Source organism: Aulonocara stuartgranti, assembly GCF_965226115.1.
Source record: "Aulonocara stuartgranti genome assembly, chromosome: 11".
Taxonomy (NCBI): domain Eukaryota; kingdom Metazoa; phylum Chordata; class Actinopteri; order Cichliformes; family Cichlidae; genus Aulonocara; species Aulonocara stuartgranti.
In genome coordinates this window covers 25086512-25114498 of record NC_138947.1, presented here as the reverse complement: position 1 = coordinate 25114498, position 27987 = coordinate 25086512, and the positions used below count along the sequence as shown (strand labels likewise).

At 40.2% G+C, this 27987-nt stretch overlaps 3 protein-coding genes and 1 pseudogene across 5 annotated transcripts; all 4 read left to right on the top strand.

Moving 5' to 3' along the window:
* Nucleotides 1-151: 151 nt before the first annotated feature.
* On the top strand, nucleotides 152-16255 carry LOC309718027 (C-C chemokine receptor type 2-like; the record flags this gene model as incomplete). The annotated part of the gene is made up of 4 exons (XM_082552970.1): nucleotides 152-158; nucleotides 734-895; nucleotides 1109-2010; nucleotides 14167-16255. 3 exons carry the CDS (start codon nucleotides 152-154, stop codon nucleotides 2005-2007), a joined length of 1068 nt encoding a protein of 355 aa, XP_082409096.1. The 3' UTR covers nucleotides 2008-2010; nucleotides 14167-16255.
* LOC309717008 (C-C chemokine receptor type 1-like) lies at nucleotides 9346-14172 on the top strand (annotated as a pseudogene). The gene is made up of 3 exons (XR_014280715.1): nucleotides 9346-9453; nucleotides 10314-10457; nucleotides 13262-14172. The product of XR_014280715.1 is annotated as a C-C chemokine receptor type 1-like (transcript).
* A 1082-nt stretch (nucleotides 16256-17337) lies between the features above and the next one.
* On the top strand, nucleotides 17338-20459 carry LOC309716466 (C-C chemokine receptor type 1-like). Of its 2 annotated transcripts, XM_082550263.1 has the most exons (3): nucleotides 17338-17429; nucleotides 18410-18559; nucleotides 18770-20459. In XM_082550263.1, exons 1-3 carry the CDS (start codon nucleotides 17423-17425, stop codon nucleotides 19669-19671), a joined length of 1059 nt encoding a protein of 352 aa, XP_082406389.1. In that variant the 5' UTR covers nucleotides 17338-17422; the 3' UTR covers nucleotides 19672-20459. The 2 variants fall into 2 exon arrangements, with proteins under 2 accessions (XP_082406389.1, XP_082406390.1); XM_082550264.1 differs by lacking the exons at nucleotides 17338-17429; nucleotides 18410-18559 and adding an exon at nucleotides 18587-18669.
* Nucleotides 20460-25327: 4868 nt separating this feature from the next.
* On the top strand, nucleotides 25328-27598 carry LOC309717932 (C-C chemokine receptor type 2-like). Its single transcript, XM_082552865.1, has 3 exons — nucleotides 25328-25417; nucleotides 26009-26164; nucleotides 26313-27598. Exons 1-3 carry the CDS (start codon nucleotides 25411-25413, stop codon nucleotides 27209-27211), a joined length of 1062 nt encoding a protein of 353 aa, XP_082408991.1. The 5' UTR covers nucleotides 25328-25410; the 3' UTR covers nucleotides 27212-27598.
* The last annotated feature ends 389 nt before the right edge of the window (nucleotides 27599-27987 follow it).

Below are 27987 nucleotides of genomic sequence, written 5' to 3'. Positions count from 1 at the left end.
TAGGTTCTCATCAATAGGGGACTGCAGAACTTTTGATAGTTAGTTCATTTCTGCACATCTAAAGGGATCACATCAGTAAACGGGGAAAGGGAGCCTTGAAGTGTAATTCTTGACTGGACCTGGTTGGATGAGCCATCACTGAGATATCACAATGTCAGGTAATTATCTTTCAACAGTAATCCACAATTTAGACTATTTAAAAATCATAATAAGATAGATAAACAAAGTAAATGAAATAGTCTGTCCTAGATTTATAGCTGTATACCATGTAATGAATTTGAATCCTCATAAAACCAGTTTTCAGATTAAATCCTGTTTTTTATAAAGTTTTGGCTCAATGATAATGTTCCCAAGGACGGAGTACCAATGAGCACCAATAGGTGGCAAAATCACCCCCACTGTCAAATGACTGATGGCCAAACCAGCAGACGTGAATGGATTATTTGTGGTGCTCATAGCAAAGGAAAACCTCCTTTAAAACAGAAACATGTCATCAGCAATAGGTTGGAAATTCAGGCTGCACTTGATAAGGGTTGAAACGGCATTACGAAACCAAACCTAACACTTTGATGCAATGAGCATTCAAAAATAAATCCAGTTAACCTCTAACGGTAGCATGTGTTTAAAGCAGTAAAGAAGTCTTTGATATACTGTTTTGCATCTTATTTGTTGTAGCCTGTGCTGAAATTAATATAAAAAATAATAATAGTAAATCTTTCTCTTTCTTCTGCAGAAGAAAACACCACATACTATGATTACCTATATTTCTATAAGCTTTCTAACAACTCTGAGAACGACACAGGCTTTACTCCTACCTACATGGGTGATGTAAAGGACTTTAACAAAGTGTTTCTCACCACTCTCTACAGTTTGGTTTTCATCCTGGGCTTCATAGGTAGGTGTGTCCTCTTGTGTGTATGCTGTGGAGATTATGGATTGTTACTACACATTGCACAGACCTCCTTTTCTGGGAATTTTCAACTTGCTGACTTTTAACTATGTATGCAGGTGTGTGTATGTGAGACACACAGATGAAACGGGAAAGAGAGAATGTTGTTCAACATGTAACAGTGTGACATTTACACTTATTGCGTTTTGTCTCCCAAAGGTAACGGACTAGTGGTGTGTGTCCTGGTGAAGCACCGCAATCAGTGCAACCTGACAGACATCTGCCTCTTCAACCTGGCTCTCTCTGACCTCCTCTTCGTCTTCACGCTGCCATTCTTCTCTCACTATGCCAGGGTTGGCCAGTGGACTTTTGGAGACTTCATGTGCCGTTTGATCTCCGGGTCTCACCACATTGGCTTCTTCAGCAGCATCTTCTTCATGGTTGTCATGACGCTGGACCGCTACATGATCATCGTGCACGCTCACAGGGTTGCACGTTATCGCACAAAGAGGGCTTCCATCATTCTGACCGTGCTCGTTTGGATGCTGAGCTTGTTTGTGTCTCTGCCGGATTTTATCTTCAGAAAGGCAAAAGAACAGGAATCCCAAGGAGTGCAGTGTGACTATCCCGAGGAGAGCAAAGTCTGGGAGCGTTATGATTTGTTCACCACAAATGTGCTGGGTCTCGTGATTCCCGTGCTGGTGATGGCAGGTTGCTACTCCAGGATCATCCCCACACTGATGAGCATGAGGACAGCAAAGAGGCACCGCATCGTCAAGCTGATCATCTGTATAGTGGTTGTATTTTTCTTACTCTGGGCCCCGTATAACATTTCCCTTTTCCTGGAGTTCCTCCTGGACAAAGAAATAATCCCTGATGATCAAACCTGGTACAAAAATGTAAAGCTGTCAATAAAAGTGACCGAAGCCTTAGCTTACACTCACTGCTGTCTGAATCCCATCATATATGCTTTTGTGGGAGAGAAGTTTATGAGACGAGCCTTGCAGCTGCTGAAAAAGTTGATGCCTGGTTACAGCAGAGATCTGACAGACAGCTCATTCAGGAGGAGCTCAGTTATGTCCAGGGGCTCTGAAATCACCTCCTCCTTTAAACTGTAGAAGGTGGAGGGCAGTTGTAAGTATTTTGTCGCGGACCGTGCCATGGACAAGTGAACTGAATCATTTCTTTAACAGGTTTGATTCATCCAGGATGCAGTATCCAACATGGGTTGCAGTCTCACCCAGAATCTTAATCACCTTCGACTCTAATGCTCTTCCTTCTTCTGCTCAGGTTAAATTAAACCTGCTTGTCTGATAAACCGTACCTGCTGTTTTATAGCAACCTTTAACAGTTTGCTTACTTCTTCAGACATATTTTATGAGCCTTACATGTTTGCAGAAACACACCAAAAAGAGCATAAAACTATTTTAGATCTTGATGTGCACACTGTCTTACTGTTATTCACATTTCTACCTACTTCCACACTGTTTTTTAATGTTCAGCCTTTTATATGTGTGTGTGTGTGTGTGTGTGTACATATACATATACATATAGATATAGATATATATATATATAGAGAGATATATTTTGTTGTATTATGTTATGGTTCCTTGTATTTGTCGCTACTTGCCAGTGGAGTTGACTCCTATCCTGATTTTGTATTATCGCTTTGTTAAGACAATAAATGATACAGCAGGTCCTCTGCTTACATTAGATGAAGGTCATGAAGTGCATTGTTCATTCGGAGAAGAATATTTGCAGTGAACATATTCTTTTATTTCTCACTGTTACTGCAATGACAAATTCTGTACACAGTCATGAAAAGAGAGAAGATGTCTCAGATTAGTTTTACTATGCAGGTAATTCTTCACTATCGTAAAACAGCAGCATGATCTAATACATGGCACCATAAGTGGTGCAAAGACCTACAATAAAGATGCCATCAATTGTAAACATATTCAAGTAAAATGAAGGTCTGAAGTTCCTGATAAGCTGTACTGAATATACAGTCAGTTTATTCAAGAAGTATATGTGAAAGAACAAAAAATAAACTCTTCATTTGCAAATATTTTCGCCTCTCTTTTTTCTATTTCATATCAATGCTAATGGGAAAAAAAACTACACCACCTCCTTGGCGAGGGGAATGTGAGTTTCAGGACAAACAAGAAAAAGCCCATTATTTGCATACATTTTAAAAAGGAAAAAGGACATGATGGGTCTTTCAAACAAAAAAGTGGAAAAGTCTTTGACGCTGCATCAAAAACTACCTGACTAAAAAGTTCAGCAATCTGAACACAATGTTTGTTCCATGTAAGCATCAAAGAAAAGGGGGATTTCATATTTTCAAAAGATAAGATGAGATAACCTTTATTAGTCTCACACGTGGGAAATTTGTTGTGTCTCAGCAGAAAGTGGACAGTGCAAAGCTACAGGAGAAAAAAAAACCCCACTGCAATAGGATAAGATAAGATAATAAGAATTAAAATGGGCCCAGTGTCTCATGTGTGTAGGTGTGATACAGCATAAGGCCCACTTGTAGTGCACATGTCACAAGTAACGCGTTACTGTAATCTGATTTTTTCAAGTAACGAGTAAAGTAAGGGATTACTATTGCAAAATCGGTAATTAGATTACCGTTACTTTCCCGTAGGAACGCTGCGTTACTGCGTTACTAAAACCGTGAGTTTTTTGCGAGAATGTCTCATGACAGTGACGTAACCAAGTGCGACATTCGTGACAACAGCTGTGGATAATATATCGAGTGCGGGAGAGAGTATGAGTGTGCAGCGTTTAAAGCGTGGAAATTCACAGAGAAACTCGCGGATTCTTCCACTGACCGCTGCAGCACACCTGCACCAGGGTAAACCTCCACCCACCCTACTCCTGCTTTACAGGTGAAAACAGAGCAACAGGACCGCTGAGTCTTTGATTTTATTTATTTCCTGCTGTGTTTTACTTGCATCTATTTGAAAGAGTGAGTGTAAACACAAAAAAATATTTTATTTTATGTGCTGGAATGTGCAGAAAATAGGTTTAAATATTAAACAAATTTCTTCCAGTCAGAGAATGTTGCATATAATTAAATTTTTGCTTCATGCATAAAGTTAAAAGGTTAAAACTAATAAAACAAGTTAAAAAAAAGAGACTTTTCCATTTGATTACATTTTGTATGATGGATTATGCAGAAAAAGTAGAATTGGGCTGAAAGATCTATCGCTTTATTACCTATTCAGGTTGTAAATCGTGTTTTTAAAAAGTAACTAAGAAACTAAGTAATTAATTACTTTTGAAAATGAGTAATCAGTAAAGTAACAGGATTACTTTTTTGGGGAAGTAATCAGTAATTAGTTACTGATTACTTTTTTCAAGTAACTTGACCAGCACTGCCTGCCACTGAAGGAGGTGTTCAGTGCTGTCTGTCAGGAGTTGCTGAGTGGATGTGGAGAAGAGGACTCAAACGCAGAACTCACGGTGAGGATTCAGGGTGTTTATTGTGAGGGACGAATGACGAAAACAGGAGATGGCTGACTGACTGAATAACTGGACTGAATGAATGGCTGACTGATCTGAACTGAAAGGCAAACATGTGGCATAGATAGCAGTGACAACATCACATGAACATCACATGAACATCAATGACGCGACCAAGACCAGGAGAGAACTGAGGACTTAAATACACTGGCTGAATAATGACTGATAGGTGACAGGTGAGTGAGCAGCTGAACATAATTGAACTAAAGATTCATGGAATAAGAACTGGAACATAATGCACACAGAGTAACGCTAACACAAAACAGGAAGTGGAACATACAGAGGATAAACAGATGAACAGAAAATACTGGGTCAATGACTGGGTCAACTGTCAGGGTCTCCTGCATGGGATGGGGGATGTTGTCCACAGCTTAGCTACCATTCTCCTGTCATTCAGCACCTTCACAGGGTCCAGAGAGCATCCTAGAACACAGCTGGCCCTCCTGATCAGCCTGTTCAGTCTCTTCCTGTCCCCAGCAGAGATGCTGCCGCCCCAGTAGATCACACCGTAAAAGAGGCCACCCACCACAGAGTCATAGGCCATGTCCACAATAATACATTTTTGTTTGAAAACACATCTTTTTCTCTCCGTTTTGGCCTTCTGTCCACACTGAGACAGCGATTTTTGTCAAGGAAAACAGAGCTTTTTGAAAATGCTCTCCAAAGCGGATACATTTGAAAGTGGATACATTTCGCTGCATAGTGTAGACTGCGTAAACGGAGACTTTTCAAAACGATGACGCATTTTATTCATATGATGCAGTCATGTGACCAGTTATACTAAGATAGCGGAGGGCATTATACAGCAGTTGTATAGCTTTTCTTCAAATTCTTTAATTCTCAACCCTTTTGAAACTTTGTACTTTTATGTTACTTGCAGCAACAACTCCACCTCATTGTCAGTCCATTTAAAAAACACGGTGCTTTTCTACAACATTTTGCTGCGAGGTTTCAAATAGCCAGAAAGTAAATACGGGGCAGACAGGGCAGTCTTATGTTTCACCCATGTGCAATACAGGAACACAGTAGTTTCGATTGTTTCAGTGTGGATGAACAACTGTTTGGAAACGCTCGAAAACAATAGAAAATGCCGTTATTTAATTTTATCCGGGCTAGTGTAGACGTAGCCATAGAAGGTCTTCAGGAGTTGACCCTTCACTCTGAAAGACCTGAATCTCCACAGCAGGTACAGCCTGTTCTGCCATTTCGTGTTGAGGGCATCTGAATTACGAGTCCAGTCCAGTTTATTGTTCAGATAAACACCAAGGTACCTGTAGCTATCCACAGCCTCAATATCCATACCTTGAATGTTAAGTGGTTGCAGTGGAGGATGTTTGTGCCTGCGGAAGTCTACCACCAGCTCCTTGGTTTTACTGGTGTTGATCTGGAGGTAGTTCTGCTGGCACTAGTCCACAAAGACTTGGGTCAGTTCTCTGTACTGCCTGTCATCCCCATCAATGTTGAGGGCGACAATTGCAGAGTCATCAGAGAACTTCTGAAGGAAGCACTGGGTGGAGTTGTGGGAGAAGTCTGCAGTGTAGATGGTGAAAAGCAACGGAGCCTGAACCGTTCCCTGTGGGGGCCCCGTACTGCAGACAACCCTGTCTGACACACAGCCCTGAATTCTTGCGTACTGTGGTCGGTCGGTGAGGTAGTCCAGTATCCATGATGTGAGGTCATGGTCCACTCCTAAGTTCTCCAGCTTGTCCTTCAGGACCGTGGGAAGAATGGTGTTGAAGGCATTGGAGAAATCAAAGAGTATGATTCTCACAATGCTCCCACTGGTCCACAAGTGAGAGAGGGAACGATGTAGGAGGTGATTGACGGCATCATCCACTCCAATGCCAGGTTGGTAGGCAAACTGAAGTGGGTCCAGTGATGATCTCACCAGGGTCCGAAGCTGAGCCAGCACCAGCCGCTCCAGGGTCTTCATCAGGTGGGGAGTCAGAGCCACTGGCCTGTAGCTGTTGAGAGCATTTAGACCTGCACACATGGTCATGTCAACCTGCTGAAGTTCAAAGTGAGCATCATAATGGGGAAGAAATTCAGTTTAATTTCTGTTTACCATAACGTGGTTGTTTGTGCAGAGGGGCTGTTCTGAATGTTTCAGGAACTACTGCACTATCTATTCAACCATCTTTAGTGTTTACAGAGAATAGTCCAAAATAGAAACGATATCCAGTGAGTTGCAGTTCTCTGGTTGAAAATGTCTTGTTGATGGAGAAGACCCAGACTTCTGACACAGACAGCTGGCACGAATGCACCAGTACCTCAAATAACAACTCGGTATGACCAAAGTATGCAGAAGAGCATCTCTGAATGCACAACTCTTCAAATCTTGCAGTAGATGTGCTACAGCAACAGAAGACCACATTGGATGCAACGCTGTCAGATAAGAGTATGGGTAATGGCTTATTTGAAGAGTTTCAGTCAGGTTTCAGAGCTCATCACAGCACAGAAACAGCTTTAGTGAAAGTTACAAATGATCTTCTTATGGCCTCTGACAGTGGACTCATCTCTGTGCTTGTCCTGCTAGACCTCAGTGCAGCATTCGATACTGTTGACCATAATGTTGTATTAGAGCGATTAGAACATGCTGTAGGTATTACAGGTACTGCACTGCAGTGGTTTGTATCATATCTATCTAATAGACTCCAATTTTTTCATGTAAATGGAGAGTCCTCTTCACACACTGAGGTTAATTATGGAGTTCCACAGGGTTCAGTGCTAGGACCAATTCTGTTTACATTATACATGCTTCCCTTAGGCAGTATCATCAGAAGACATAGTGTACATTTTCACTGCTATGCTGATGACACTCAGCTCTATCTATCTATGAAGCCAGACAACACACACCAATTAGTTAAACTGCAGGAATGTCTTAAAGACATAAAGACCTGGATGGCCGCTAACTTTCTGCTTCTTAATTCAGATAAAACTGAGGTTATTGTACTCGGCCCTGAAAATCTTAGACATATGGTATCTAACCAGATTGGATGGCATTACCTTGGCCTCCAGTAACACTGTGAGGAACCTTGGAGTCATTTTTGACCAGGACATGTCCTTCAACGCACATATAAAACAAATATGTAGGACTGCTTTCTTCCATTTGCGCAACATCTTTAAAGTTAGAAATATCCTGTCTCAGAGTGATGCTGAAAAACTAGTTCATGCATTTATTACTTTTAGGCTGGACTACTGTAATTCATTATTATCAGGATGTCCTACAGACTCCCTGAAAAGCCTTCAATTAATCCAAAATGCTGCAGCAAGAGTACTGACAGGGGCTAGAAAGAGAGAGCATATTTCTCCTGTTTTGGCTTCCCTCCATTGGCTTCCTGTTAAATCCAGAATTGAATTCAAAATCCTGCTCCTCACATACAAGGTCTTAAATAATCAGGCCCCATCTTATCTTAATGACATTGTAGTACCATATTAGATACCATATTAGGTACCATATTAGAGCACTTCGCTCTCGCTCTGCAGGCCTACTTGTTGTTCCTAGAGTATTTAAAAGTAGAATGGGAGGGAGAGCCTTCAGTTTTCAGGCCCCTTTTCTGTGGAACCAGCTTCCAGTTTGGATTCAGGAGACAGACACTATCTCTACTTTTAAGATTAGGCTTAAAACTTTCCTTTTTGCTAAAGCATATAGTTAGGGCTGGACCAGGTGACCCTGAATCCTCCCTTAGTTATGCTGCAATAGGGATAGGCTGTTGGGGGATTCCCATCATACATTGAGTTTTTCCTTTCCAGTCACCTTTCTCACTCACTATGCGTTAATAGACCTCTCTGCAATTAATCATACCTGTTATTAATCTCTGTTACATATGATTGTTGGGTTTTTCTCTGTATCTATTATGTATTTACTATTGTATGATCTACTGTACAATATAAAGCGCCTTAAGGTGACTGTTGTTGTGATTTGGTGCTATATAAATAAAATTGAATTGAATTAAATTGAAATTCTGGTTCCATGCTGACGTGATAGCATCGTGCAGTTGCTGTAGATTTGGTGGCAGCACATTCATAAAGACAAACTTCCAGTTCAGCCACATCCCAAAGCTGGTCTGGTGGATTTAGGCTGTGGTGGCTGTGGAAGCCTTTTGAGCACATTGAGCTTGTCATGTAAATATAATAGTGTGAGGTTATTTGAACTCACGCATGGTGGGTGTTCCTGCTGGAATCAACCATTAGAAGATTAAAACATTAGAGTGATGAAGAGTTGCATATAGTCAACAGCAAAACTCAGGATGCTCAGCTGGTGCTTAATAAACCATGGTGAGGCAAAACACACAGAGTCTGTGTGAAAGTTACTGCATATATGTTCAGTGCAGACAGATATATAGTGCATATGGTTATATAGGTATACATGTCATCCAAAAGTCCCCCCGCCCCCCCTTTCGTGTTACTCTTCACTATATCTATCAAAACAGGACCCAATATAATTATTCTTTAAAGAAAATGAATGTGCAGCCACCAAATCTACAGCAGCTGCACGATGCTATCACATCAACATGAACCAAAATAACTGAGGAGTGTTTGCAGCACCTGTTGAAAGTTAAAGTGGTTCCAACACAGTATTAGTGAGGCATAATGGCTAAAGTCTCCTGTTAGTGCAAAGTATATAATATGTAGCAGTGGTGTACATTAATGAGTCCAAGAAGAAAAACAAATAAAAATAGTAACAATAACAATAAAAATAAACTTTCTGTCACTTTTGGCAAAAACCAGCAGTCATTTAGTCAAAGTAGAAATTTCTGTCACCATTTGCTGTGTTGTGCTTTGAACCATTTTCTGGCAGTCTAGATTTCAAGCAGACTCCTGATAAAGATCAGACTTGGGGACGTACAGGAAGCAGCACCTTTTTTTTCTCTTTCTGTTCTCATCATTAGCGGACTGCAGAACTTTTGATAGTTAGTTCATTTCTGCATACCTAAAGGGATCACATCAGTAAACGGGGAAAGGGAGCCTTGAAGTGTAATTCCTGACTTGACCTGGTTGGAAGAGCCTTCACTGAGATATCACAATGTCAGGTAATTATCTTTCAACATTAATCCACAATTTAGACTATTTAAAGTGTCATGTTTTACAGAGCTCTTGGAAATTTACTTGGGTTATAAAGTGTAGTGTTCAAAGCTGCACGCATTGTCACAGAGATCTAAAACCAAATACTGTGACTGAAACTATGTCAAAGCTACTTCATGATTTCTAATTTCATCTTTAATCTAGAGATCTTATTTTTACTGTTGTTTTTTTAATAGTAGTTAAAAACAACACAACACTGCCACAATGCCTTAATACAACTTTTACAAGTGCTGTTATCTCCATCCATGTATCTGTTACTTTCAGAATAATAATGGTAATATTGTAAAATCATTGTAATAGTGTTAAAACCTTTCATCACATCCAAAACAATGCTTACACAAAAAATTACAATAACACAGATAAACAAACCCAATAGCTGATCGTAGGTTTATTATGGAATACCATCCTCGTCTAATAATTTTAATCCCAACAAAACCAGTTATCAGATTTGTTACAATAATGGTGCAGGTTTAAATCATAGACTTTGTGAAGAAGATTTTAATCCTATTTTTTAAAAAGAAGCATTTTATGGATTAACGATGTTCCCAAGAGGGAGTACCAATGAGCACCAATAGGTGGCAAAATCACCCCCACTGTCAACTGCCTGGGGGGCCAAACCAGCAGATGTGAATGGATTATTTGTGGTGCTCATAGCAAAGGAAAACCTCCTTTAAAACAGAAACATGTCATCAGCAATAGGTTGGAAATTCAGGCTGCACTTGATAAGGGTTGAAACGGCATTACGAAACCAAACCTAACACTTTGATGCAATGAGCAATATAGTAAATCTTTCTCTCTCTTGCTGCAGAAGAAAACACCGCAATCTATGATTACCCAGATTACCATGAGAACGACACAGGCTTTACTCCTACCTACATGGGTGATGTAAAGGACTTTAACAAAGTGTTTCTCACCACTCTCTACAGTTTGGTTTTCATCCTGGGATTCATAGGTAGGTGTGTCCTCTTGTGTGTATGCTGTGGAGATTATGGATTGTTTCTACACATTGCACAGACCTCCTTTTCTGGGAATTTCTAACTTGCTGACTTTTACCTATGTATGTAGGTGTGTGTATGTGAGACACGCAGATGGAACGGGAAAGAGAGAATGTTGTTCAACATGTAACAGCGTGGCAGGTAGGGCTGGGCCATATCATACCGTTCACGGTAATACCGGTATAATGTTGGGCAATGATAAGAAAATGAAATATCACAATAGAATTTGGGTAAAACGCGCATGTGCAGTGCCTTTGTTTTTATATGCACATGGCGGAAAAAGCATGGCAGCGATGGAGAATGAGAAGGGCAAAAGCTGATCTAAGGAGCTTGGAAAGAAAAGCGTCTGGACTTCTTTGAGTTGCTTGAAAACGTTTCACCTCTCATCCGATAAGCTTCTTTATTTCTAAGGGTCAAATGGTGGAGAGTGCCAGATTTAAAACCACTGGGAGTTTCCCCCCAAAGAGGGACAAAGGACCCCCTGATGATCCTCTACCTATTCACATGAGCCAAGGTGTGAAAGCGGGTGTGGGTCACAATCAGCCAGGGTTTCGGGTGAGTTCATTGTGAAACCTGGCCCCACCCTATCATGTGATTTCCTGAGGTCAGATGGCCCAGGATGTGAGTGGGCATTAAGGCGTCTGGGAAGGGATCTCAAAACTGGATTATAGATGGCAGACAGTTGGTGTCGTAAACCACCGCCTCTGTTCAAAGATGGTCGCTCACAGTGGACGTAAATCAGAGGTCCCCAACCCTCGGACCGGTACCGGTCCGTGAGTCGTTTGGTACCGGGCCGCGAGAGTTGAGGCTCAGGTGTGAAATGTATAATTTTCAGGGTTTTTATTGGTTTTCAGCGTTATTTTGTCATCGTTTTTATCGTTAACTTGGTTTTCCTGGGTCTTTTCATGTGTGTTATGAATAAATTTTCTTTTTTTCGGTACTAGTTTTATTTTGTTGTATTTATCCGCGACACCTTAAAGGCCGGTCCATGAAAATATTGTCAGGCATAAACCGGTCCGTGGCGCAAAAAAGGTTGGGGACCGCTGACGTAAATGACTTCTTTCACTCCTCTTTCAAACCATCTGTCCTCTCTGTCCAAAATGTGAACATTGGCATCCTCGAAAGAGTGACCTTTGTCCTTTAGATGCAGATGGACAGCTGAGTCTTGTCCTGTGGAGGTGGCTCTTCTATGTTGTGCCATGCCCTTGTGAAGTGGCTGTTTGGTCTCTCCGATGTAGAGGTCTGGGCATTCCTTGCTGCACTGTACAGCATATACCACGTTGTTAAGTTTGTTTGCTCCTTAGACTACGATGACCTGGATGACTGAGAACCTTCACAGCAAAAGCGGATCGTTGAATGAAACGGTTGAACCAATTGGTTTGTAAAAATGCTGCAACTTCAGTGGTGTGGAACTGGTTTAGCGTTCGTCTGTCAGATACACAACAAAGCACTATTTCTGCTAGAGCATGCTAGCGGACCGTCGTTATTACCATGTTTTTCGGAAAATACGGCGCGCTTAAAATCAATCCTTGGATTTTTATAAAAATCGACAGTGCCCGTGTGCCTTATGTATGAATTCTGGTTGTGTTTACTGACCTCGAAATGATTTTATGTACACGGCGCTCGAAAATCTGTCAAATGTTTTAGTACAACTTTGCTAAGCTACGAACCCGCACCGCTTGATGGATTGTCGGAGCATCACGGCTACCGTAGGCAGGCGCCTTGCGGAGTGATACGTACTGTGTTTCAACATAATATTACAGTATTGTGTGTGTATAACCTCTTTTTAAGTTTTGTGGATATTTTACATGGTTATGCTGAGGATATGTCGGTCAATTTCAACTGGAAATGCCTTTTGATTAAACTGTCAGCAAGGAATTTGCATTTGCACTGTTAAATTTTTATATAACTTTAATGCACATCAAAAACAGCTGCTTGTTTAAGTGAAAATAAATTGATGGGGGTTTTGCACTAATGAAGTTGTGGAGTTGTAAAGTATTTTGTCTAGTGTCAATTATATCGTCAGTTATATCGGTATTGCAAATTTTCAAATGTATTGATAGGTTTGTAGCTTAAACCTATTCACTGGAACGTTGAAGACAATGTAATTACACAGCAAAGCAAGACACGAGTAGGCAAAGTTCTTCATGTTTCTCGTGCACGGGAGAGAACCGGACAAGCGCCGTTCCTTCGCTTGACCCCAGTTGCTCTCGTCCGCTCCCCCGTAACACTGCTTTTATTGAGGTTACATGAATATACATAGGTTCATTAACATATGACGTCTACATACAAACAAAGAGTACCTTGCCTGTGTGTGTGTGTGTGTGTGTGTGTGTGTGTGTGTGTGTGTGTGTGTGTGTGTGTGGGGTCAGAGTATGACCCCATGAAGACTTCCCTAAACCTGCTGGTCTGGAAGTCCAGCAGTTTATCTAAACAAAGGGCACTTAGCCTAAAACAGATATAGATACATTTATCCTACCATAAAACAATAAGAAAAGGTACGACCTCTCCCATCCTCCCAGAGTGTGGGTCTTAATGCCAGAGCACTCTGGAATGCACACTATGTCTCTGCAGACTACTAAGGATCAAACCTCTATCAATCTACAACTAATTATAAAACTCTAAGCCTACATAAGTAGATATTTCTAAGCATAAATGATAATCAACAATACAAATCCAACATGTATATCGTGATAAATATTTTTGGTCATATCGCCCTGCTCTACTGACAGGTACATATATTATGTCTTTTCCCCCAAAGGTAATGGGCTAGTGGTGTGTGTCCTGGTGAAGCATCGCAATCAGAGCAACTTGACAGACATCTGCCTCTTCAACCTGGCTCTCTCTGACCTCCTCTTCGTCTTCACGCTGCCTTTCTACTCTCACAACGCCAGGGTCGGTCAGTGGGCTTTTGGAGACTTCATGTGCCGTTTGATCTCCGGGTCTCACCACATTGGCTTCTTCAGCAGCATCTTCTTCATGGTTGTCATGACACTGGAGCGCTACATGATCATCGTGCACGCTCACAGGGTTGCACGTTATCGCACAAAGAGGGCTTCCATCATTCTGACCGTGCTCGTTTGGATGCTGAGCTTGTTTGTGTCTCTGCCGGATTTTATCTTCATAAAGGCAATAGGACAGGAATCCCATAGGGTGGAGTGTGACTATCCCGAGGAGAGCAAAGTCTGGGAGCGTTACAGCCTGTTCACCATAAATGTGCTGGGTCTCATCATTCCCTTGCTGGTGATGGTAGGTTGCTACTCCACCATCATTCCCACGCTGTTGAGCATGAGGACCGCAAAGAAGCACCGCATCGTCAAGCTGATCATCTGCATAGTGCTTGCATTTTTCTTACTATGGGCTCCATATAACATTTCCCTTTTCCTGGAGTTTCTTCAGAAAAGAGGAATAATCCCTGATGATGAAACCTGGTACAAAAATATAAGGCTGTCAAAAACAGTGACCGAGGCCTTAGCTTACACTCACTGCTGTCTGAACCCCATCATTTATGCTTTTGTGGGAGAGAAGTTTATGAGACGAGCCTTGCAGCTGCTGAAAAAGTTGATGCCTGGTTACAGCAGAGATCTGACAGACAGCTCATTCAGGAGGAGCTCAGTTATGTCCAGGGGCTCTGAAGTCACCTCTGCTTCTTTTAAACTATAGAAGGTGGAGGGCAGTTGTAATTGTTTTTGTCATGAATGTTTTAGTGTTCAGTTTCAGTGTTTTTCCTGTTAGTTTTGTTTGTTTGTCACTTTGCCACATAGCACCAGTGTTTTTCACCAGTGTCTCTCCTTTAAAGTTTGTCTGTACACCTTTAGATCCTGCTAATGTTGTTATGGCCATAAGATTTCAAATGTGTTATAAACGACACTATTCTGTTACCATAGCCATATGTTTTAGAGAATCTCACGTCTTTTCCAAACTCTGTGCAATGCCCTTTCTTCTTCTGCTCAGGCTTAATGAAACTTGCTTAAACTGAACCTTTTGTTTACAACAGTATTTGCAACAATCTGTTAGTTTGTTTTTTGTCACACATCTTTAATGAGCTTGTGGAAAAGTGGTTTATTCAAATGTATGGAATTCTGAAGTTGGGTTTTAGAATAACTTTTGAAAAAAATGCTTTATGCCAGCATTTATAATGGAATTGGATTGGAAACAAACTTTCCAGTGTTGGTTTTTGTCTCACTTTTTAATACACACACACACACACACACACACACACACACACACACACACACACACACACACACACACACACACACACACACACACACACAAATATATAGTGCCCCATATAATATACAGTGGACTGACCTACTTTTGCTACCTTTTACTTTTACATTGTAAGTAAATTCCTTTCTTTTGCCTCAGTAACTTTGACTCCCATTTCAGATGGGTTTTTGGTTTTGGTTTTTTGTACCGTACTGTTTTCCAGGTATTGATCTTATGCATGCTTATGTTTTGTTATGATACTTGTACTTGTACTTTCACTGTTCATGAATCAAGGCTGGCATCCACTCGTCTCTTGTCCTCATTTTGTATCAGAATTTTCTTAAGTGAAAACATTTTACTGCAGATCTTGAATTTACTTAAAATAAAAATCACATTGTCCCGACATCCCCGATGTCACATTGTCCCTGTGACATCGGGGAAGTACACTTAGGAGCAGCTTAAGTGGGAATATTCTACATTCATTCCATATGTTTGTATCTCAATTGAACAAAGTTCAATTCCTAAAATTAAAATAACTCAAATAAAAACTTGTTACAACTACAATATGTAGAAAAGCATCTCTGAATATATAATATACATTGACCCAGATGTGCTACAGCAGCAGAAGACCACACTGGATGCCATTCCGATCAACAGATCAAGAAACTGAGGGAGCAGTTTGCACTACATAGTTTGGACAACTGAAGACTGGAAAATGCTGTCAGTTCATATTATTCTTGAGTTCTGCTGCTGTTGTGATATTTTGATACCATGGTAGCATTTACAGGATATTGTTTTATAGTGATATTATACAGGAAAACTGTTACTCAATAAGGCCCATTTACTAGTTGTTTTTCTCTTTCTCTGTGACCCAAGAATTAATGTGTAAGAATCACAGGCTGGTACCTCAAGGTCGAAAATACCACAGAGATCACTTCCTTACTCACATCCTCCCTTCTTTATCTCTTAGAAAAAGGTTTGTTAAAGGCCAGGTGGTTTGTTTCAGAATTCACTAATGAAAGAACTCTGTATTCTATGTCTAGGAGTGTATTTCGCTGGGATAATCATAAATTGTAGCTGAAATGATAAACTATACAAAGGATACTTCTTTGCTCAGAGGGCAGGAAGACGCTTCCATATTTGGTCTGTACCGGTTTGAACTGAGAATCTGCTGACACACGAACCTTTTTCCTCTATATAAACTGTTGTATGATGAATAAACCTTTGAGTTGGTTTGGGAAGGCAACCTGAAGCAGTCTGTGTTTCCTTGTTCTCCCAAGCTACTCCCGACGTCGTAACTAACCTGCTGAACGGCATACCTGAGTGTTACTTTGAATAATTTTGAATCTTATAGGGTAAAGACAAAACTCTGCTTATAGGTGCCCACGCCTCGGAGGAAAACCGATCCACGGATGACCCGGGACGGAGATTTCTTTCAGCTGCCATACTTGGATGGCAGGGACATGATGCCAGATGTTAGAATTTGGTGTAGACAACATGAAAGGATGGATTGATCCTTCCTTGTATCAACAGTTCATGGTGCTGTTGGTGGTGTAATGGTGTGGGGGATATTTTCGTGGCAAAGTTTGTGACCCTCAGCACCAACTGCGCATCCTGAGTATTGCTTTTGACTATGTGCATCACTGTAGAGTTTCCATCTTCTGATGGCTGATTCCAGCAGGAGCACCCACCATGTCATAGAGTTCAAATCACCACACACTGTTATTTTTACATGACAAGTTCACTGTGCTCAAATGGCTTCCACAGCCACCACAGCCTAAATCCACCAGACCAGCTTTGGGATGTGGCTGAACTGGAGGTTTGTCTTTATGAATGTGCTGCCACCGGAGCACATTCATACTGTGCTCCGCTACCGGAGCTGGAAAGTGAGTTATTCAGGAGAACTCTCCCCAGCATTAACTGCTCTGCTACTGTACCACCTTAATAAACCATGTTGAGGAAAAACATCTTGTGCTTAAGAGTCTGTGTGAAAGTTACTGCATATATGTTCAGTGCAGACAGATATATAGTGCATATGGTTATATAGGTATACATGTCATCCAAAAGTCCCCCCGCCCCCCCTTTCGTGTCACTCTTCACTATATCTATCAAAAAAGGACCCAATATAATTATTCTTTAAAGAAAATGAATGTGCAGCCACCAAATCTACAGCAGCTGCACGATGCTATCACATCAACATGAACCAAAATAACTGAGGAGTGTTTGCAGCACCTGTTGAAAGTTAAAGTGGTTCCAACACAGTATTAGTGAGGCATAATGGCTAAAGTCTCCTGTTAGTGCAAAGTATATAATATGTAGCAGTGGTGTACATTAATGAGTCCAAGAAGAAAAACAAATAAAAATAGTAACAATAACAATAAAAATAAACTTTCTGTCACTTTTGGCAAAAACCAGCAGTCATTTAGTCAAAGTAGAAATTTCTGTCACCATTTGCTGTGTTGTGCTTTGAACCATTTTCTGGCAGTCTAGATTTCAAGCAGACTCCTGATAAAGATCAGACTTGGGGACGTACAGGAAGCAGCACCTTTTTTTTCTCTTTCTGTTCTCATCATTAGCGGACTGCAGAACTTTTGATAGTTAGTTCATTTCTGCACATCTAAAGGGATCACATCAGTAAACGGGGAAAGGGAGCCTTGAAGTGTAATTCCTGACTTGACCTGGTTGGAAGAGCCTTCACTGAGATATCACAATGTCAGGTAATTATCTTTCAACATTAATCCACAATTTAGACTATTTAAAGTGTCATGTTTTACAGAGCTCTTGGAAATTTACTTGGGTTATAAAGTGTAGTGTTCAAAGCTGCACGCATTGTCACAGAGATCTAAAACCAAATACTGTGACTGAAACTATGTCAAAGCTACTTCATGATTTCTAATTTCATCTTTAATCTAGAGATCTTATTTTTACTGTTGTTTTTTTAATAGTAGTTAAAAACAACACAACACTGCCACAATGCCTTAATACAACTTTTACAAGTGCTGTTATCTCCATCCATGTATCTGTTATTTTCAGAATAATAATGGTAATATTGTAAAATCATTGTAATAGTGTTAAAACCTTTCATCACATCCAAAACAATGCTTACATTAAAAATTACAATAACACAGCTAAACAAACCCAATAGCTGATCGTAGGTTTATTATGGAATACCATCCTCGTCTAATAATTTTAATCCCAACAAAACCAGTTATCAGATTTGTTACAATAATGGTGCAGGTTTAAATCATAGACAGTGTGAAGAAGATTTTAATCCTATTTTTTAAAAAGAAGCATTTTATGGATTAACGATGTTCCCAAGAGGGAGTACCAATGAGCACCAATAGGTGGCAAAATCACCCCCACTGTCAACTGCCTGGGGGGCCAAACCAGCAGACGTGAATGGATTATTTGTGGTGCTCATAGCAAAGGAAAACCTCCTTTAAAACAGAAACATGTCATCAGCAATAGGTTGGAAATTCAGGCTGCACTTGATAAGGGTTGAAACGGCATTACGAAACCAAACCTAACACTTTGATGCAATGAGCATTCAAAAATAAATCCAGTTAACCTCCAACGGCAGCATGTGTTTACAGCAGTAAAGAAGTCTTTGATATACTGCATCTTATTTGTTGTAGCCTGTGCTGAAATTAATATAAATAATAATGTTAATAACAAATCTTTCTCTCTCTTTCTGCAGGAGAAAACACCACAGCCTATGATTATTCATTTTACTATGAGTTTCCTAACGACACAGACCCTTCTCCTACCTACATGGGTGATGTAAAGGACTTTAACAAAGTGTTTCTCACCACTCTCTACAGTTTGGTTTTCATCATGGGCTTCATAGGTAGGTGTGTCCTCTTGTGTGTATGCTGTGGAGATTATGAGTTTCTACACATTGCACAGACCTCCTTTTCTGGGAATTTCCAACTTGAGAATCTTTACCTATGCATGTAGGTGTGTGTATGTGAGACACAGATGAAATGCAAAAGAGAGAGAATGCTGTTCAACATGTAACAGTGTGACAGGTACACTTATTGTGTCTTTTCTTCCAAAGGTAACGGGCTAGTGGTGTGTGTCCTGGTGAAGCACCGGTATCAGAGCAACCTGACAGACATCTGCCTCTTCAACCTGGCTCTCTCTGACCTCCTCTTCGTCTTCACGCTGCCTTTCTACTCTCACAACGCCAGGGTCGGTCAGTGGGCTTTTGGAGACTTCATGTGCCGTTTGATCTCCGGGTCTCACCACATTGGCTTCTTCAGCAGCATCTTCTTCATGGTTGTCATGACGCTGGACCGCTACATGATCATCGTGCACGCTCACAGAGTTGCACGTTATCGCACAAAGAAGGCAGCCATCATTCTGACCATGCTCGTTTGGATGCTGAGCTTGTTTGTCTCTCTGCCGGATTTTATCTTCATGAAGGCAATAGAACAGGAATCCAAAGGAGTGGAGTGTGACTATCCCGAGGAGAGCAAAGTCTGGGAGCGTTACAGCCTGTTCACCATAAATGTGCTGGGTCTCATCATTCCCTTGTTGGTGATGGTAGGTTGCTACTCCAGAATCATTCCCACGCTGGTGAGCATGAGGACCGCAAAGAAGCACCGCATCGTCAAGCTGATCATCTGCATAGTGGTTGCATTTTTCTTACTATGGGCTCCATATAACATTTCCCTTTTCCTGGAGTTTCTTCAGAAAAGAGGAATAGTCCACAATAATATAACCTGGTTCAAAAATATAAGGCTGTCAAAAACAGTGACCGAGGCCTTAGCTTACACTCACTGCTGTCTGAATCCCATCATTTATGCTTTTGTGGGAGAGAAGTTTATGAGACGAGCCTTGCAGCTGCTGAAAAAGTTTGTGCCTTTTTATGGAAGATATTTGTCAGACAGCTCATTCAGGAGGAGCTCAGTTATGTCCAGGGGCTCTGAAGTCACCTCTGCTTCTTTTAAACTATAGAAGGTGGAGGGCAGTTGTAATTGTTTTTGTCATGAATGTTTTAGTGTTCAGTTTCAGTGTTTTTCCTGTTAGTTTTGTTTGTTTGTCACTTTGCCACATAGCACCAGTGTTTTTCACCAGTGTCTCTCCTTTAAAGTTTGTCTGTACACCTTTAGATCCTGCTAATGTTGTTATGGCCATAAGATTTCAAATGTGTTATAAATGATTGTGAAAAGTGGTTTATTCAAATGTATGGCATTCTGAAGTTGGGAATTTGATGTTAAAGAAACTTTCCAGTGTCGATTTTTTTCTCACTTTTTAAATTTATATATAATATACAGTGGTCTGACCTACTTTTACTACTTTTTACTTTTACATTGTAAATAAATTCTTTTCTTTTGCCTCAATAACTTTGACTCCCATTTCAGATGGGTTTTTGTTTTTGCTCTTTTTTTTACTCTGCGTGCATACTGTACTGTTTTCCAGGTATTGATCTTATGCACACTTCTGTTTTGTATGACACTTGTACCTGTACTTGGACTGTTCATGAATCAAGGCTGGCATCCACTTAGTTCTTGTCCTCATTTTGTATCAGAAAATTTTGTATTTTGTATCAGAATTTTCTTAAATCAAAACATTTTACTGCAGATCTTGAATTTACTCAAAATAAAAATCACACTGGGTTCTTAATTGACCCTGTGACATCGGGGATGTACATTGAAGAGCAGCTTGAAGTGGTCACATTCATTCTATATGCTTTTATCTCAAGTTAAGCAAATTTCAGTTCCTACAATATTTAACTGAGAAAATTCTGCATCCAATCATGAAGTGTGAAATGATCAAATTCATTTGTCCCAGATTAATTTATTAGACAAGTAATTGTTCACTATCATGAAAGCTTTGTAGTTACTGATGAGCTTCTATTAACACAGAATCAAATTATTTTCATTTGAATACATTTTCCCTTTCCTATTTAAATCTAATGATCACGCACGAAGGGACAATTGTTGAAAACGTACACCAACAACTTTGTGTGAGAGAAATGAAGTTGCAGGGAAGCACAAGTACACATATTTGCATAAACTTACCTTATACTTTTAGCTTATCCTACCTTATACATTTCACTTCAGCAAGAGAAAGACTTTATTTTTTTATCCCGTGCATTGACACAACACTGCAAGAGATAAAGAGGTAACATAAGGCTCCGCAGGCTAGGCCCACTATGCTACCCAAGCCTGCCCTGGAAAATGAGCAAGAGACACATAGCTGAAACCTTACTGCCTCGGACGTCGCATCTTGTGTTGAGGAACCAGGACACACTGATGAGAAGTGGGCTACTGAAGTATCAAGGCATAAGTGGACAAGCACTGAGAATAGATGTTGGAATGCTACTACACCCAATATATAAAGTAATGGCAAAATATCTGACAGCTATGTGTTTAAATATCCTTAATTGGCAACTGCTATCACAACTAGAGATTGATGAGTTACAACACAAATGATACGGCAAGGGGTGCTAGCATATCAGGTCAGGAGGGAGATATCATCACCCCACCCTCAAAGATTGGCCACCGAGCCCCAAGAACAATTAGTGCATTAAAGGCATTGAATACAAGAGCAGCTTACCTGAGAGACAGGCTCATAGCTAAGGTGGAAACCTGGACACTTCATGGTCGATTACCAAGATTACATTAAGTACACCTGAAAGTCTGCTAAAAGAGATGTGAATGTAGCATTTTGGACAATCCCTACTGCGACCATCACTGAAAACAAGCAGCTGAACGACACAATGGCAACAATGATCCTTGAGATGTTGGCTACAAGATGAACAGCCACATAGAGCAGTGCTCTTTATGAAAAAGAAAGAGATTGGAGGTAAAGATCAAGGCAGCACGGAGGGAGGTTAGCCAATTCTAAGAGTGGCTTATATGTGTGGCAGAAAGATGCAATAAAGAAAGGGATGTACTAAGAAGTGCAACTAGCTGCCAATAGCTCATGCCCTAGGAGCTCCCAAGCAAGACTCAAAGCATTGGCTAGCTGCTTGAAGAGGTACACCAGAGAGACAGAAGCCAGTAGAGAACCCAGATGTTCTCCACTGAACCATCGAAGATGCAATCCCAGTGGCACTTCACTCCATAAATGTTTGGCAGTGCAAATGAATGAGCTGCTAATGGATGAGAGCTAGCCAGAACGGCTAACGCCTATAATACAGTAACTCGAAAAACTGATGTACTATTAGCTTTCAGTGTAAACTAGACATTCATGAATAAATAACAAAAACATATAGGCTGTGTTCAGAAATCAAAGCTGGAAGGCTGCTGCACCTGTCCCTTTAAACAAGAGGTTTGTAAGTAGCACAGAAGGACCCAACTGGAGTAACTTGTTCTGTACACAACATGACAAGTGACAAACACACTCTTTAGCTTCTGACTTTCTCTCTGAGATGTAACCTTACTTTTAAATGCATACATTTTTCACAGTTCTGTTGCTAATCTTGACAATCTGTCTATTTTGCATTGGCCAATTTGTGAAAAACACACAAAATATTGAGAGGAGGAGGGATTTTGTATTTTTTATGGGTCAGAGTAATTTTTCATGTTGTTTTTGAGTTAAAATCTCAAACATTTTTTTTATTATAGAAATGCACTTATTAACAAGCTGAAGGTAATAGCTTTCTTTGAATCAGTTTTTCATTGTGATGCTAAAACCATGTGTTAGCTAGGTAAAAATGCTTATCAAGAGGTCAGCTTGTGTGACAACCAGGCCCCTGAGAATGAGAAATGGTTTTACAGTTATGTGTTTTTGTTCCTTTGTTGGATAAGCAGCTTGTATTAAGCCGTATAGCAATAGCTGGCCCACGAAGCAGGGCTTCAATGTGTTGTCTGCAAAAACTGATCACTCAAAGATTATATCTCTGACAATCCGGTATGCATATTTGTCATAAATGAGTTGTGTGACTAATGCACAGGTTTGCTAGATAAAGACTAGCAAGCTTAAAAAATAGGCTGCCTTTCCTTATCTGGATGATCTAGCATGCATCAAGATTTTTACACTGACTTGCTCACTGTTGCTCAGGTTATCATGCATAAAAACAATTTGTCTTTTAAAAGATATTTTTGGCCTTTTTGAAATTATATCTATGATACATCAGTACAAAATGTAGTCATGGTGGAGTGTGCCGATTGTTCTCAGTTGTTTTTGTGATTTTTAATAAAGGTTACATTATTAAAGCACTTGTATTTAAATGACGCAGTGTTTATTTCTAAACTTGTTTATGTCTCTGTCTGAAAAAAATATAGAATAAAATCAAGCCTTTTTTTTACATAACCAGGGATAACCACCCCCATACTGTGTGACAAACAGCCCCATGATGGAATTGGTTGTCACAAAGTGTTAGAGTGTGGTAATTACTTTTTGTTACAGTTAATTGCAAACATGATAAGCAGACCCATTTTGAGCCAACCCGAACCTTAAACTTCAACTTCATGAAGGAAATGGTATTTAAGGATGTTTCAACGACGAATTTTAGCAGTACTAAAATGTGGGCAGACCTTCCCAAAGTGTGGGGACAGTAACTGCGTGTGTGTATGTAAGCCTGTAAAAACCGAAGATAGTCAGATTAACAGTATTTTGCCTCTAACTGCTATTCTGCAATTCATCTCATGTAAACAATAACGTGGCGCACAGCGTGACGTGGAAAAAGGCGCATACCTTTGACGTTGTGTGACAAACTCTGTATTCCTCGTCCACACAAAAGGAGTTTTAAAAAATCTCCGTTTTCGGTGATTCGAAACGCCGTTTACGTGTGGACAAAACAGCTGCGTTTTCAAAAATACTCGTGTAGCATAAAAGAGTTAGTAGTTTATTTTATTACTACCTGTAATTTATTGCAGATTACTTGTATTTGCTTATTAGTTTACTAAATGTTTGAGGTGTGAAATAAACCGCAATGGAGCAAAATAGGGGTGTGTGTGGTTGGAGGGTGTGTGCGTGCGCGTGCACGTGCGGGGGGGGGGGGGGGGGGGGGGCGCGAACATTTTTCTTTTAAAACAAAAGGGGCCCTGGCAAAAAAGGTTTGGGAACCACTGGTCTATGCTGCAAGTAAAGGCAGACAGTAGGAGAGAAGCAGACAGACATAAACTGCTAAGAAAACAAGTTGAAGGAGATAATATGTACTGAAAACACAGAAACACGCTCAGTACTCAATACTATAAATGGGCCTTTCTGCATTCCAAGGTTGTCCCTCAGAATTATGTTTTCCCACATAGGTCTAAATGTGTGCATGTGATAATTATAGCTTGATAGCTACAATTAGCTCCACTAGACACTAACAGGATGTCCTGTTTGTGAAGTAATTATCTGAGTTAGTTCACTGGGTTTTCAGTTCTTGTGGTTATTTTTGGTTATATTATGAAATATTTTCATAGTTGCTTGCAGAGATGCCCTTCTTTATATTTTACCAGAGGTGCTATGTTTTTGTTTAACACACCAGTCTCCAATTTAAAAAAAAGCACTAACATTACCTCAGAGGACTGGTTACTTTGTGACTTCATGCATTCACCCATCTGTTTTCCAGTTTTTCCATTTTGTTCTGTGGAATTTGGTGGTTTTGACCAAAAGAGGACTTTAGTTCCTCTTCACAAAGAGCTGCACAGCAGATTAGGCTCCAGAAAGACTTTAAATTCAACTTAAAGTTAAAATGTTGGCGATTTTATTTACTGTGCTGTTTTGTGGCGGCACTGACACCGACAGAAGTTTGCAGTGAAGAGGAAGATCTGTGGTCTCTCACAAAGATCGATGGAGAGGGAGAGAGATTATCCTAACCTATCACAAGAGGGTATTCAAACACAACACCCTCTCAAGTGTAAAATATCTGCACATGTCAGCAAAGCTGCAGTTAAAGTCTGTGTGCCGCTCTAGCCATCTCCTCAAACAAAATGGCTTATACTCTCCAAGCTCGAAATTTCTATCCAGCTGCTAAAAAAATACGATAGTTCCAACAAGTTACACTACAGATTTTTGTGTATGCTTTCCTACTATCAACCCGGAGAAGACATTGGAAATAAGACCCCCTTTCTTATTATTTGATGGTGGAATATTTGCTGTAGAGTAAAAATTGTGGGATTGTTTAAAGAATTTCTCTGTATCTCCATTTTACTGGTTGACTAGTTCACTGTAGCCTTATCAATTACTCAACTGGAAGGAATTTGGGAGATTTCTGAAAAAAAATTTAAGCAATACATTTATAAAAACTTGGAGAAAAAAAAGTAGACAGAGTTATTTTAGCCATTTGATTTGCTGGAAGAACAGTGCCTCTATGACACCCAGTCTGAGAGGATATGGGTATTGAGGAATAACAACAAATAATAAAGAATTTAGATGACGGCAGCATATGTTGGGATGATTCAGTGTTTATAAAATCACATTATTAATAAACCCTTTAACGCTTTAAGCAAAGTCCAACAGTCGTTTTCTGAAGCTGTGTCCACATGTCCTGTCTTTCTCTTTAAAGTTGTATTGCTGTTTGGATGTCAAGCTATATCTTTAACAACAGAATCCTGATAAGGATCTCACTTAGGGCACATACACGAAACAACATGTGCACTTCTGTTTCTGTGGTCCTTATTATCGGACTGCAGACATCAAGACGGTTACTTCACCTCTGCATGTCTAGAGGCATCACGTCAGTAAAAGAGGGAAAAGGAAGCTTGAAGTGGAATTTCTGGCTGTACCTGGAAGAACCTTCACTGAGACATCGCCATGGAAGGTGAATATATTTTAACAGCAATTCAGTATTCGGTTGTCTTTGAAAATTGTTTGCAAAAAGATACAAATTCTATGCATTGTCACAATGTCATTAAAGTTCATCTTAAGGCTTTTGTATTTTCCTGTCATTTAATGTCCTATCATTTAACTCATATGAACTAAATAAGTTATAATAATTCAGGTTTAATTAACAGACCAAATCCTATTTTAGTGTAGCAGGGGTATCTTATGGATTGATGACAGTGGGAAATGAAGGGGTGAGAAACTTCCAAAAATATACCTGTGGGAAAATAAACCCTCATTTATCAATTATCTCTGAGGGGCCAAAATGCCAGGTAACGACAGTTCCGTCAATGATTATCAGTGGTTTTCTCAGAAAAGGAAAAATCACCTTAAAAATACACACAAAAGTAACCTTTGATCGGGCGACTACAGCCAGCACTTTCTTCTCCTGTCGCATCCCCAACAGTCAGCAGCAGGTGTATACAGTAGCAGTTGTGTTTGTGTTTCCTAATAAATAGGCTCTAATCCTGATGCATGTGTGTTGTATCGTAATTGTTGACATTTTAAAAGCTTTTCTCTCCCTTTGCAGGAGAGAACATCACAGAATACACCACAATGTATGATTACAGCACTTTTTTTACTGACGATGGAAACTACAATCCTATCAGCTACAGCGACGTAATGGACTTCATCAGAGTGTTTCTGGCCACTCTCTATAGTTTGGTTTTCATCCTGGGCTTCATAGGTAGGTGCGTCCTCTTGTGAGTATATTATGGGTGTTGGATTGTATTTAAATGATGTATGAAAGTGTGTGTATGTAAGAGAAAGAGAGATGATGTTGTTCTACATGTAACAGTGTGACAAGTACACTTATTGTGCCTTTTCCCCCAAAGGTAACGGACTAGTGGTGTGTGTCCTGGTGAAGCATCGCAATCAGAGCAACCTGACAGACATCTGCCTCTTCAACCTGGCTCTCTCTGACCTCCTCTTCGTCTTCACGCTGCCTTTCTACTCTCACTATGCCAGGGTCGGCCAGTGGACTTTTGGAGACTTCATGTGCCGTTTAGTCTCCGGCTCTCACCAGATTGGCTTCTTCAGCAGCATCTTCTACATGGTTGTCATGACGCTGGACCGCTACATGATCATCTTGCACGCTCACAGGGTTGCACGTTATCGTACAAAGAAGGCAGCCATCATTCTGACCGTGCTCGTTTGGATGCTGAGCTTGTTTGTCTCTCTGCCGGATTTTATCTTCACACAGGAAACAGAAGAGTCCCAGAAGTTTGGATGTGACTATCCCGAGGAGAGCAAAATCTGGGCTCATTACAACCTGTTCACCATAAATGTGCTGGGTCTCGTGATTCCTTTGTTGGTGATGGTAGGTTGCTACTCCAGGATCATTCCCACACTGGTGAGCATGAGGACCTCAAAGAAGCACCGCATCGTCAAGCTGATCATCTGCATAGTGGTTGCATTTTTCTTGCTCTGGGCTCCATTTAACATTTCTCGTTTCTTGAAGTTTCTTCAGGAAAAAGGAAAAATCCCACATGATGAAACTTGGGAGAAAAATATAATGAAATCAATAATAGTGACCCAGGCCTTAGCTTACGCTCACTGCTGCCTGAACCCCATCATATATGCTTTTGTGGGAGAGAAGTTTATGAGACGAGCCTTGCAGCTGCTGAAAAAGTTTGTGCCTGGTTACAGCAGAGATGTGGCAGACAGGAGAAGCACAGTTATGTCCAGATCCACTGAAGTCACCTCCACTTACATCTATGGAGGTCAGTTGTAGCCACAGTACTCTTCACCGGTGTCTTAGCTTCAAGGCCTGTCTGCACACGTTTAGACCATTTGAATGAGTATAACCTCTTAGCACTGCCACCTGCTTTACAGAATTTCAAGTCTTTTCTAAACTCTGTGTAATGCTTTTCCTTCGTCTGCTCAGGCCAAATGAAACTTGCTGTTCACGGCAGCCTGTAACAGTTTGCTTTCTTCTTTTACGTGTTTTTAATGAGCTGTGGAAAAAGTGTTTCATTCAAATGTATCGCATTATGAAGTTAAGGTTTAGAAGCATAATTTCCACATTTCACATCATAATGGAATTTGATATGTTTATGTGGAACAAACTTTCCAGTGTTGCCAGATTTTATGCTCTCACTTTTGTATTTCTGTACATTATACGGTGTGCTGTTTTTCATTCTAAACATATTCTAAAATAAACTTTTTCTGATGTTTGTACAAAACCTGTACTTTCATTTATATATTTCAAGCTAATCTCTTTCTAAATTTCAAATATATGCAATTTCTCTTTCTTTTATTATTTCATGATTTCATGATGTATTTGTAAGTACCCTGCAAATGGAGAGATCAAAGTCTTTCATGTACTTATCTCTCATCTTGTTTCTGTGTAACTGTTTTCTTAGGACAATAAATGATACAGCACATCTTGAACTTGAAATGACAGTCATACACTTGGTCATTGAGCATTCTTGTCAGATTCCAAAATTACATTTGAGATATGTACATTTGGTAAGACATGTTAAGTAGTTTCAGATCAATGTATTTATG